Raw genomic sequence first — 12,922 nt, 5'->3', positions numbered from 1 at the left:
AAAAATTAGATTTATATGAAGAAGCACAGATCATGAGATTAAACACAACAGGGTTCTCATTGGCATTCCATTACAACCGAGTTTTGAAGCTTGTTTCCAAAATCTAGTTTGTAATGTTGTCTCTGATGTATATTAGATATATTCTCCTAGTTTGTAATAGTTTGCCGTTAGCCATTACATATACTTAGCAGAAGCAGTTAGCCTAGAGCAAGCGGAATGCAAAGGCTTATGGGAAGCTAAAGACTTGGGAGTTAGAAGCTGTGCATTTTCAACTTGACTCGAAACTTGTAGTAGACGCAGTGAATAACGAGTCGACTGGAGACTCAATAAACAAATAGTAAAAAAAAAATCAATCAGAAAGAAAGAAAGAAGAAAAAAAAATTGGCTTCGCCCAGGTTTGAACTGGAGACCTTCAGTGTGTTAGACTGACGTAATAACCAACTACACCACGAAACCGTTGGTGCTCCAAAGTCGAAGAAACTACAAGTTAACCTCTTCCTACTGAACAGACGAATGTATTTTGGATTACGAAACAGATGTTGCATTAAGGTAGCAAGGTGAACTCAACTTTTGAAATTAGTTGGTATGAATGCAATATGGTGATAGCTTAAGGACAACCCAAACCATGATCAAGTCAAAACAATATAAAACCTCTGTCTCAAGAGAGGAGAGGATGGTTTGTTTCATGTCTTTTATTTTCCAGGCTTGCAAGGGCCCTGCAATGGCTTTTGGGCTTTGGACTAACTACACCACAAGTTTTCCTTTGGATATGCTGTAGTCTTTAGAAAAGTTGATGACTTTATGTCAAGCTAATTGGTGCTTGGAATGGAACAACAACACAGCTAGCTTGATTCAAATCTACCCCTGCTTTGGAATCACACCAGAGAATTAATTCTCATGGTAATCAACACAAAAACAATTACTCTAACTTTTAAATATATACCCCATGGAGGATACATACTCAATCTTGTACATTCCAAGTACATTACTATGGGATTGATAGTTTTCCCTATATTCTAGAAACACAAAATTAGGTTATTTAATTTTTAAATAGGAATTAATATGGGTATTACTGGAAAGATTTTACTCTCTCTGATATTTTTTAATATCCGTGAAAAACTCTACGACGTCAAGTAAATCGAAACAGAGGGAATATATAAATAAGCTCCTATTGCAGGCTCACATCCTTAGTAAACATCTATGACGAACAAGCGACTTAACGTTTAATTTGACCTTTTGTTTTCTTCTATCTAAGAAAAGTCTCTTCATTTCATCAGCAAACTAACCAAGAATCCTCTAGAGAAGGGTGAATTTCAAGAAAGACCAAGCTATCCAAGCAAAAATATTTGAACTTGCTATTTTAACAGTTTCACAAATTCAAATGTGATTGTCAATCTGCATCTGGATAATCAGGGTTCAAGATTTCTAATGTTTCATCATAATTACGAAACAACTATGAAAATCAGATACCTCTGTAACCTCTCCAATGCTTTCACTCGACTCATGCTTTCTTCGAGTATATCTTCTAAATCATTAATATAAATCTCTAACAAAGGAAAAAGAAAATCCAGAAAATCAAGATGCTGAGCACAATGCCAAACCCAATCCAGAAAGAAACAATACAAACAATAGCAGGATATGGTTGAACCGAACCTTTTGAGTGGGTGAACCAAGAGAAGATATCAGCACGGAGTTGGTCTGCCTTTTGGCAAGAAAATCTGTCATGATTCCTGTATTGAAGTGCAAGCTAAGGAGCAGTCCACTGGGAGAGAATAAGATAGATCCCTTCTTCAACTAGAGCCATACACCCTATCGGCCAGGGGCGGAGCCACATGGAGAGGAGGGTGTGAAATTGCACCCCCTCAAATATGAGCTCCCAAGCCTAATTTCAAGTAATTGATCCCATTTTTAGTCATTTTTGTCCTTTTACACCCCTAAAAAATGTGTAGATTGGCATCTTCTGGAGACTTCCACTTGTCAGTTGCATTAGCATCTCTATTAGATGGTTCAGATTAATTAAACCAATAGTTGGCCTCATGAAGACATGAACAATTCTTTGTATAGCAGGTATGGTATTGTCGAAAACTAAAAACTTTGTATAGCAGGTATGGTATTGTCGAAAACTAAAAACTTTAAAAAATAAAAAGATAAGATAATGGCTTCGCCCAGGTTTGAACTGGAGACCTTCAGTGTGTTAGACTGACATGATAACCAACTACACCACGAAACCGTTGTTGACTTAAAGCTCTAGAAAAATAATTTTACTTGAAGCAGATTATGAGTTGCTAACCTACTCTTGAAACGAGAGTGAGAATGCTCCTTAAATCAACTGCCTCTGTCTCAATATAGGAGAGGAGGGAATAAAGTTTCACTTTTTTTTTAATTTTTATTTTATTTTCCTAGCCTGCGTGTCTAAATCCCTAGGGAGGACCTGCCATGATTTTGGGGCTTTGGACTAAGCCACACAAGCTTCCTTTTGGATATGCAAAGTCTTATGATCTTTAGAATACGCAAAACTGCTTGTGAGACATTTTTTGAAAAGTTGATGACTTCATGCCAAGCTAATTGGTGATTGGAATGAAACACACATTTGTTATCGAACTCGATACCAACACAACTTCTAAAACTGATACACTTGGACTGAAATATTTTTCTTGCAGTTAACGAGTGCAGATATCTTAACATCCAACTCGATGTGAATTCTTGAGTATTGCACTTCTTGTTAGAAGAGACCGTATTTTGTTTCTCCATAATGCAACTGTTTGAACTACCATATTTACCAGAAATCTGGGGATTAAACGAAAATAAATTTATTCCCCTCCTAGGATATGCAACCTATCTCTCATTCTAGACTAAATACTGCTAATGGACTCAAATCCACCATCCTCTTTTGATCCCTGCCCACGCAATGGCAGCAACTGTAGCACCTCCCAAGTGAGCTTCTCCTGAGATATGACCGTCCTCCTGCAATGTTTGAAACAATTGATTAGCAGCATACACTAAAAAGTGCAGAATACTGTAAAACGTAAATGGCCCTTGTTTGCTGGCCACGTAACATGGCAACAGGTGTGTAAATGCCAAATAAAGTGACATTGGTCCATAATCTAGTCTCTATAAATACTTGTTTTTGTGGCTCCTTGTTAAGATAGTGTGCCGCCCAATGGGACAAGAAAATTCAAGTTAATGTTAACACACAAATGGAAAACAAGTGCTGAATTTGATGAGCATAAATACCTGTTGCATCCTGTATAAATCTTTTCCAATTATCATAGCTCCCTGAGATTCAGTTGCACAGAAGATGTTTTGAGTTAAGAGTCACAGCATAGATCGTTTTTCCACAGGTAACAACTGAGGTATATAAACGGGTGAAATGATACTCACCAATAAAATTGCTGGGACTGGTAGGAAGAAATTGAAATAGAGTGTAGCTTTTGGAAAAAGAAATATTTCAAGCAGTACAATAGCATTCACAGCACCACTTGCACCCTGCGTTAGGTAGAGTCAATTCAAAGAAGTAATATTAATAAATTAACAATTCAAGGCTTACGAAATTTGCTTTCTTCAAATACAGTTTTTTGCATGCCAAAGATATGTATTTCCAGGTTGTGACAATTCTTGCAAAGATACGTACCAATGCAGGGATTGACGAAGGATCCACAAAAAACGAACTGGAGCTCTGCACACATAGATGAACAAGTTAATGCAAAGAGAAGACAATAAAATTTCTTTAAGGATTCACGGAGAGGGTAGTCATCACATGCTTTGTGGTGACCCAGTAACAAATTTCGAAAACTATGATACAATCTAAGAATCCACAAACTCTTCCAGAGAGCTTCTAAAGATCTTTCTACGAGAAGAGACTATTCAGATCTTTCTAAAGATCATAACTTTGTTTGGTTAAGAAATGAAGTTTCCCAGGATAACTGCATATAATCAGCATAAAGATGCAACTTCGATTGAAATGTAACAACTTGTAACAAAAGGAATAAACAGATTTTTGTCCCTAACAGATGCAAGGTACTTGGTAAATCAAGGAGTTCCGGCCAAAATTGTTATTAAACTTAATACACACAAAGAATAGCAATTGACCCATGTGGTAAGAGGTGACTTCATTAAGATCTTAAGAAAAAAAATATTCCAAAAAAAAAAAAAGACCATGAGTGGATGCTGATACAAAAATTTGTTCACCCGTTTACATCAGTTTTTTCATAAACAACCAACAGCGAACAGAGATCTAAATCATCATGGGAGTAAATCATACCTTTCTTGATGGGTGCATGAAAGCATGATGTACCAGGTAGAATATCGAGCCACCAATTGCCCCAGCTAGATACAACTTCAACAGGAACTGTGGTCCGTATATCTGTCCAATCTGTTAAACGCATAGTATAAGACATTTTCATATATAAACACCAGCTTAACAAAACAATTAAGAAGCCATGAGTGGTATCACATGCACAAAGGTTTGTCACAGCCGAGTACAAAAACAATGACCTGCAGATATGCCACATTCTTGGACTCTGAGGGAAGGGAAAGAAACCAAATACATTGAGATAGGATGTTTGTGATTGTGATACCCAATTCATGTCTTCATGGACAGCAGTATTCAGTCCTTATGTATCCGACTAATTTTTAATTTGTCATCTGACACAGAAATTCTGGTGTAGTTATTTGGAGTACATCAACAAGTAATGCAAACTTAGTTTGAGGACCAAGGATCCAGTACGAATAATGATAGGGTGGTGCAATCAAGCAACGAACTCGTGAGCTCGTTTCTCTTCTCCAATTCCCAGAGAGGTGAACTGACAAGAGAGACTAGCAAGGATCTCCGTGCAAGTCATAAATTGTGATTAGAACAGATGTATAATTAGAAGGTGGTGTGTATATCCTTACTGATTGTCCGAAGAAGTAAAGGCCAAGCATGTTACTGAAAAGATGTTCAATATCTATTTGACTGAACGCAGAAGTAATCATCGTATGTACACGTCCACTTTTGAAGTTATCCACTGAAATCTGTTCACGAAGCATTCTAAAGATTAGAATCAAACTTGGGTTATTCATGATTGTAAACAAGATCTAAGTCAATAACAAAACTTTGTCTATGAAGTAAAAGTTAACTTTTCTAAAAGGATAGAGGTGTTCGTCATCACATTCGTGCATTCCCATTGTTTGGGAGAAAATGAGATGTTTCAAGGAGTTACCATGAAGTTCTCTTTCATGAATGAACGATCAGCAACCCTCCACAACATAAAGACAGCAACATTAGCCCCAATCAACCCCCAAAGAACACCTTTTGCTGATGGAAACCATGAGTTCCTAAAGACAAAAATGAATTGATCATATGAGTGAATTCTTCTTCTTCTTCAAGTGAATTACATAGGAATACCCCAACCAAACAGTTTTGGGGCTAAATGGGATTTCAAGTAATGCTAGGTTACACCCAAAACGATCATATTATCAGAAATAACCAAATAGAAGAAAAATAAACAAACTTAATAAAAAAAAATTGAATTACCTAGAGGGACGACTCAGAGTGAAGTAACCTTGTTTTAATCCAAAACTAAATCCATTCTTAGAAAAATTACTACTTTTTGCAAAAAGAATTCCACGATTGATGAAATTTCTGGTTTGAGATTTCCAAAGGGTATGCGATACTGGGTTTGATTTTGATGGAGTCGAAGAGAAGAAGAAGTTTTCGATTGAAGAGGGAGGTGGGGGTTTAGTAAACGAAGAAGAAGAAGAAGAAGAAGAAGAAGAAGAAGAAGAAGAATTGAATAAGTCTCTTCTTGTGGTGGTTTTGAGCCAAGGAGAAGGAGGAGGACCTAAACGACATTCTTGTAATGAGTTGGTATTTTTAAGAATTTTAGACAGACTTTTCAATGATTTCTGCATTCTCAGGAGTGGGTTTTAGAGATGAAATCTGTCTCCCTCCCTCTGTCTGGTTGATGAATTGGAAAAGAACTCCTTGCCTTTTTGAAAAAGAAAACAAATAGTGACCATTTTCCGGTTGAATATACCGAAAATACCCTTATCAAGCTTACAGAATCACAATTAAGCCGTTCTAGCTTTTTTTTTTCCTTTTTTTGGGCTAAGAGTGCTTTTGGGCTTGGGGTGAGATTGTTGGGTGTGTCTTAGACGAAAGTCAGAATGCTATAATCCTGTTTAGAGTTGTATATATAGAATTGTATGGTGGAGACTTTCGAATGAAGATGATTGGTTTTGGAAAGCAACAGGATATATGTAAAAGAATTCTTATATCGGTTTTGAAGTGAATCTAAATTTGAGATTGAGATTATGAATAAAGAAGAGACAGATTGTGGGGAAATTGTTTGGTAAGTACAGGGTTATGAGGAGAAAAGCTCGGTGAAGATAAATAGAACCTTGATAAGAATCGAAATAAGAGTGGACTAAAATTAGGGACTAAGAGGTAAAGATACAAAGATGCAGTAAAATCTAAAAGAAAAACATACCCAGCTAGAATTAACGCCTGAATAACTTTTTTAAAAGAAAATCTGGTTCCTAAGAGGTAAAAGACCAGTAACGCAAACTATTGACTAAAGTTACTAAAGCTTCAGAAGCGATTACATACAAAAAAACCAAAAAAACCGTGTTGTAGCAAGACTCTGACGGTAATCTAATACATTAATTAGGGAAACTATATGATGTGATATACCTTACATAGACAACTAACAATAACAAGATATTCGAGCTGGGTATAATGCAGGATTAAGGTTCTAAAACAAAATACACACAAAATACAAAGGCTTACAATACAGAGAAATACTACTGCAAAATAAACGAGACCCGAAGATATGCAAGGTTGAGAATCCACCGGCCCAAAAAGGATTGCCTACAGGCATAGGCTATTATTGCTATACTGTGGTAATGGAAGCTAAGTTTTCTGTCAGAAACATAATCATGGTTTATGAGGTGACGGTGGTGTGCTGTTACTGTTGTTGTTGTTGTTGTTGTTGTTGTTGATAGGAAGATGGTACAGGAGATCAGTTTGATGGTGCTCAATTGAGACTATTTGCATAAAAATGCGAAGATTGAGAGGGTGTTTGGAAGCAGAAGTGCTTCTGTTTTTCCAAAAGTTGAAACCATTTACTTCATAAAAAGTTAGTTTTATTCCTTTTAAAAGTCTTTTTCAAATTTTATATTCAAACTAATTTTTGACTTTGAGTTTTTACAAATCGAAAAATAACTTTTAAGCTTTTCGAATGTATATATATATATATATATATATATATATATATATATATATATATATAATTGTATACCGAAAGATAAGTCATTTTAAAATAAAACAAAGTATTTGTATATTTATATGATGTGATTCTACATTTCTAAGAACTAATAACAGACAACTACTCAGCTTCTTCCTACTTAGTTAGCCAGGGGTTAAACTCTCGAGTATAGGTTAGAGGTTCAACGCGATGTTTGTATGAAAAGAAAAAGAATTATTGGTCTTAAAAAATAACTTTATCAAAAGATCAAGAGATAGTTTCGGAATAGCTTTGGGAAACAAAAAATATTTTTGCCACATCTCACTAGCGTGTTTGGATATCAGAAATAGAATTACCTTTGCTTCTCCAAAAGCAAAATTCGATTCCAAAAGTCAAAAGCAGAAATATTTTACTTCTAGAAGTTGTTTTAAAATAAAATCTCCAAACTAACTTTTTGTTTTCAAAATCGAAAAGTTATTTCTAAGTGTCCATCCAAACATGCTATTAACCATTTATGCTTTTAAAAGCCCTGTCAAAATTATATCGCCAAAGGAAGGCTGCGACGGATCAAAAAAACTACTTCCCAAGGTCCATTAACACTGGAAAGGAATATAAATTGGTCTTCAATATGTAAAACAGTTTCATAGATGGGAAGTTAGAGACGGAAGACAAATTTTAGTTTGGTTTGATAAGTGGATAATAGGTTTAAATAGTCCTCTAACACCTAGAGACACTTTTCATGAACCAGCTAGAACTGTATATATGTCAGATTTGATTTTAGAACAACCTAAAAGATAAAAGATGGAATGAGCAACTAATTTGGTCATTGTTTCCAGATGAGGTTGCTGAATTAATTATTCGAATGCATTTGGTTGAACAAGGGATACACAAGCTTATATGGGAACCTAGTAGAACAGGGGAATTTCAGTAAAATCAACTTACAAGAAACTAACACAGTACAAGCATTATAATAGAGCAGGTGCGCAAATCAACTGGAAGAACTTTGGAAGTCAGAGGCACCTCATAAGGTTAAATTATTCATCTGGAAGTGTCTCAGGAAAATAGTTCCTACAAAAGAAAAACTACACTCATATAACCCATCAATAGAAACAGTATGTCCTATATGTTTTCAAGCAGCAGAAACCTTACAACATCTTCTCATTGAGTGTGATCATTCTAGCTCAATATGGTTAGCCATGAACATTAATGTAGAGTCTTTACAAAGACAGCAAATACAAGTCTGTGACTGGATTGCCAGTTGGTTCAACACAGACTTAAACTCAACTTTGAATAAAGAAGATAGACAAATCTGGATACTCACTCTCATGATCACTGCTTGGTCATTGTGGAAGAACATATGTCTAAAGGTTTTTGAAAACAAAAATCAGTTAAAAATTAATATGGATGCTTCTTTTCATAATAATACTCACTCCTTTGGTATTGGTTAGATCATCCATGGCTCGACAGGAAACTGCAACGGCATCAGAGGCAAACACTTCAATGGAAGAATAAACCCAGAACAAGCTGAATGCCTGGCCATGAAAGAAGCTATCATTTGGGCTAGGGATTGCGACTTCAACAATGTCATCTTAGAAAGTGACTGTCAAAATCTTATAAACTCTGTCAGATCTGCCAAACCTTCAGTTCAGTGGATGAATCAAGGTCTTGTAGATGAAATAAGGCATATGTTATCTCTTGCTAGTTATATTTCAGTAAACCATGTTAAAAGATCGGCAAACAATGCCGCCCATGCAATAGCTAACTTTGGTAGGTCTGACAGACAGTCTTTTGTTTATTTTGGCAACATCCCAGACAAATTTAGAACTGCAATCAGGGATGATCAACAAGTCTGTCAACTTAAGTTATGTACAAAATCTTAAGTTATGAATACAAATTTAGAACTGCAATCAGGGATGAGAATTTTGATAAAGTACCCCGTTTTTCGGATACCCACTAAAAAGTGCCCCCGTTTTTTTAAAATTTGTTAAAGTACCCTCACGTTAGTTTTTCCATCTAGTGTTAGGTAAGACTAATTTACTTTACATATTTTCCCTTTAGTTATTGCCACATTGATTTTATACATCATTTTTCAGATTCGTCGAGTCTGGTTCAGGATCGTTGCACCGCTTTCAGGTTCGTTACGTCATTTCCCCAAAAGGGTTCATCATTTCAAGTGTTTTGGGGTTTTTGGTTGGAAGAAAATCGACTTTCTACAACATTTTTTTAGGTTTGTCGATCTCGGTTCAGGATTATAACAACGCTTTCAGGTTCGTAGAGCCCGATTCAGGATCGTTACACCGTTTTCAAAGTCGTCGGATCATTTACCTTCCCCACCAAGGAGATGTAGTTCAGGGGTAAATAGGACTTTTAATTGAAAACATAATTGCCACCTAGCACTTAACTGGATGAAATTTTTCTTTTGAATAAAACAGAATACTTTAACAAATTTATAAAAGACGGGGCATTTTTTTAATGTAATGTGAAAAGCAGGGGTAATTTATAAAAAAAAGCCCAATAAACTTCTCAGTCCTGTAAACGACTTTTTCTTCCAGGTACCAAACAGACTTGCCTACCAGTTTAACTTTAAAACCGGTGTTAATGGATTGACTCGGGTCCAGTTACCAATAAACAGATTCTAGGTTTCCTTTGTTTTTTCAGTCTCCGTCCGTTTTACTCTTCTTCTTCTTCTTCTTCTCACTCTAAAAGAGAGAAAAACAATGTCGAGAGCTCTGCGACTTGGAAGATATCTTCGTTGCATTTCTTTAACTAAAACTAATCTGCGTTGTCTTCTTCTAGTTGATCAATCTTCATTTTCTTCTTCTTCCTCCTCCTCTTCACCTGCCCACTCTTACAGATTTCTCAGCAATCAACCTTCTTTATATAACAGAAGAAACTTCTCATCATCAACACCGCCGCCGCCGTCATCATCACAACCATCTACAACCCAAACCAACTGTAATCAAAATGAAGAAACACAGAAAATAGCTCAGGGAATATCAACAGAGCTACTCAAACAAGAAGACGACGATTCTCTTCCATTAAACAAACGTTTAGATCTTCATTTCTCGAATGCAACTACTGAAACCCCGAATCCAATTCTTCTTCAGGTTCTGAATCTTTCTCCTGATGCTGGTCGTACCACTGTTTTAGGGTTTTACAAATGGATCTCATCTCGTCCAGGTTTTCAACATACTGATCAAACTTATTCATATCTTGTTGATTATTTTGGTAGAAAGAAAGATTTTAAGATAATTCATGAGATTCTTGTTGATGGGCGTGGAATTATTGGTACTAAAACCCTAGAAACATTCTTTAATCGACTTGTTAGGGCTGGTAGAGATACTCAGGCTGTATCGTTTTTTGATAAAATGGAAACTGAATATGGTTTGGTTCGTAATCGGCAATCGCTTAAGGTTGTTGTGTCGAATCTCTGTGAGAATGGGTTTGCTAATTCTGCTGAGAAGATGGTCAAAAATCTTGCTCATGAGTTTTTTCCAGATGAATCTACTTGTGAGATGTTGATTAAAGGTTGGTGTGTGGATGGGAAACTTGATCAGGCTAAAAGATTAGCTGGGGAGATTCATAGAGGAGGGTTTCAACTTGGGACGTCTGCGTATAATTCAATCCTTAATTGTGTCTGCAAGCTCTGTAGGAAGAAGGATAACTTTAGACTTCAATCTGAAGCTGAAAAGATTCTAGTCGAGATGGATTATGCAGGAGTACCTAGGAATGTGGAGACGTTTAATATATTGATCAACAATTTGTGCAAAATTAGGAGAACTGAAGAATCGGTTAAGCTGTTTGAGAGAATGGGTGAATGGGGATGTAGTCCAAATGCAGAAACTTATCTTTTACTTATCAAAAGTTTATATCAGGCAGCGAGAATTGGTGAAGGAGATGAAATGATTGACAGAATGAAATCTGCTGGATTTGGGAGTGGTCTTGATAGAAAGGCTTATTTTGGGTTTATAAAGGTTCTGTGTGGGATTGAAAGGATTGAGCATGCAATGAAAATTTTTGCTAAGATGAAGGCTGATGGGTTTGCACCTGGTATCAAGTCTTACGAGTTGTTGATTGAGAAATTGTGTTCTCATGGGCAGACTCACAGAGCGAATCATCTCTCCAGTGAAGCAAAGTTGAAAGGTATACTTGTGGATCCCAAAGTGTATAATTTGGATTGGAGATTCACTAAGAAGCCTAAGGTTGAGAAGACTGCTGTCAAGAAGAGGGAAACATTGCCTGAGAAAATGGCGAGAAAAAGGAAAACTCTTAAGAAGATAAATCTAAGTTTTGTGAAGAAGCCAAAGAAAATGATGCGGAGAGCTTATTGATTGCAGTAGCTGGACTTATCGCATGGGAGGTGGCAGTGTCTAGATACGTGTTTCATAACTGAACAAAGCTTTTATGGTGGTAATTTTTGTTCTATGTTGCTTCATTTTACTCTTGTCAACACTAAAATTAAACTTTCTTTTAGTTCTGCTTTCTATTAGCTTTTCTTCTATGCAATTTTGACTGCTCACTGTAAAGGCAAGTGGTTACCACCCCTTGATAGGGTGATCAGGTATCTGCCTAGTTCAATTGTTAAATGTTGAATTTTTTGAAATAATATGAGTTCATGACTGTTGTCACCAAAAAAAATAGAAAACAAAGGAGATAGAATGACTTACTAATCTGGAAATTGATAGAGGAATCAAACTGTTCGATTACTGAGTCACTGACATTGTAGGTAAAAATGAATAAATTCCACGATACTCTGAATTTATTTTTGGGACACTGATTATCCTCAGAGAACTTAGGATTTTCGATGTGAACACCCATGCCAATTCACTTACTTGATTAAATGTTAAAGTAAGTTTGAAATGATTGAGTCCCAGTTATCTAGGAAACATGCAAGTCATCCACCTTGTCTTTGTAGCACATTACGAATTTTCAGGCTGTAGGAATTTCCTCATTTATACGTTTGTGACTTGTGAAGTTGAAAGGATGGTAACAAATAGTTAACTATGTCCTTATGTAGATTCAAATATTTTTCATAGTTGGAAGATGGTTAGAAATGTTGAACCATTTTTATGTAGTTTTCGCCCCATTTAATTTCCAGTGTGATATGATTGATGTTATTTTATACCTCTGTGTGTCTTATATTTGTATTGGCTTGATAGTCAGTATCATAGTTCTGTATTGATATGTTTGGATCTTAATAAACTACCTAATGCTAGAACAAAAGGTAAGTGGCATGTCAGATGCAGATATCTAATTGAATTGGATACTGACTGTTGGTCAGTTGAACTTCCTATTTTTTTATCCTACTGCATTGTAAAAGCTAATTGTGCCCTACTATGGCACTTCGGCTAATGTATCCTGGTAGGGTAACGAACAACTGTTTTGAGCCTTTGTACGTAGATAAGGCTCTTCATATTGTGTTGATTTACTAGTTTGAGTTTTGAAAGGTATATGCAAGGCAGGTCTAATACAGCTTGAATTATTTAAATGGGAGTGTGAATTGTTTTTTTGTTTCTGATGTTTTTAGGCAATGGCCCACTTTGATTTTTGGCTTTTTAATCTCCAGTACTGGTACTGCAAGATATCTCATGACGAATCATGTCTTACGTTTGTGTTTCCTGCAATGGATTTTGCTGGTTTGCAGCTAGTAAATATGATGATGACCAACTTTGAATTGCTCTTTTTTTGTGTGTGAT

The 12,922-nt window shown here is 36.0% G+C and overlaps 2 protein-coding genes and 2 non-coding genes across 4 annotated transcripts; 1 reads left to right on the top strand and 3 right to left on the bottom strand.

The window, feature by feature from the left end:
• Nucleotides 1-382: 382 nt before the first annotated feature.
• Nucleotides 383-456, bottom strand: TRNAV-AAC. The gene has a single exon. It is a non-coding gene; the product is annotated as a tRNA-Val (tRNA).
• A 1,700-nt stretch (nt 457-2,156) lies between these two features.
• On the bottom strand, nt 2,157-2,230 carry TRNAV-AAC. Its single transcript has one exon. It is a non-coding gene; the product is annotated as a tRNA-Val (tRNA).
• Nucleotides 2,231-2,523: 293 nt separating this feature from the next.
• LOC113271762 (RHOMBOID-like protein 12, mitochondrial) lies at nt 2,524-5,972 on the bottom strand. The gene is made up of 8 exons (XM_026521669.1): nt 5,516-5,972; nt 5,202-5,316; nt 4,894-5,013; nt 4,262-4,372; nt 3,632-3,676; nt 3,382-3,486; nt 3,235-3,276; nt 2,524-2,964 (listed from the first exon to the last, which is right to left on the bottom strand). Exons 1-8 carry the CDS (start codon nt 5,890-5,892, stop codon nt 2,872-2,874), a joined length of 1,008 nt encoding a protein of 335 aa, XP_026377454.1. The 5' UTR covers nt 5,893-5,972; the 3' UTR covers nt 2,524-2,871.
• A 3,893-nt stretch (nt 5,973-9,865) lies between these two features.
• Nucleotides 9,866-11,699, top strand: LOC113271761 (pentatricopeptide repeat-containing protein PNM1, mitochondrial-like). The gene has a single exon (XM_026521668.1). The coding sequence runs from the start codon at nt 9,944-9,946 to the stop codon at nt 11,555-11,557; it is 1,614 nt and encodes a 537-aa protein (XP_026377453.1). The 5' UTR covers nt 9,866-9,943; the 3' UTR covers nt 11,558-11,699.
• The last annotated feature ends 1,223 nt before the right edge of the window (nt 11,700-12,922 follow it).

This window comes from Papaver somniferum, chromosome 4, assembly GCF_003573695.1.
Source record: "Papaver somniferum cultivar HN1 chromosome 4, ASM357369v1, whole genome shotgun sequence".
NCBI lineage: Eukaryota > Viridiplantae > Streptophyta > Magnoliopsida > Ranunculales > Papaveraceae > Papaver > Papaver somniferum.
The sequence above is the reverse complement of the archived record's forward strand: the minus strand, read 5'-3'. Positions and strand labels throughout refer to the sequence as shown.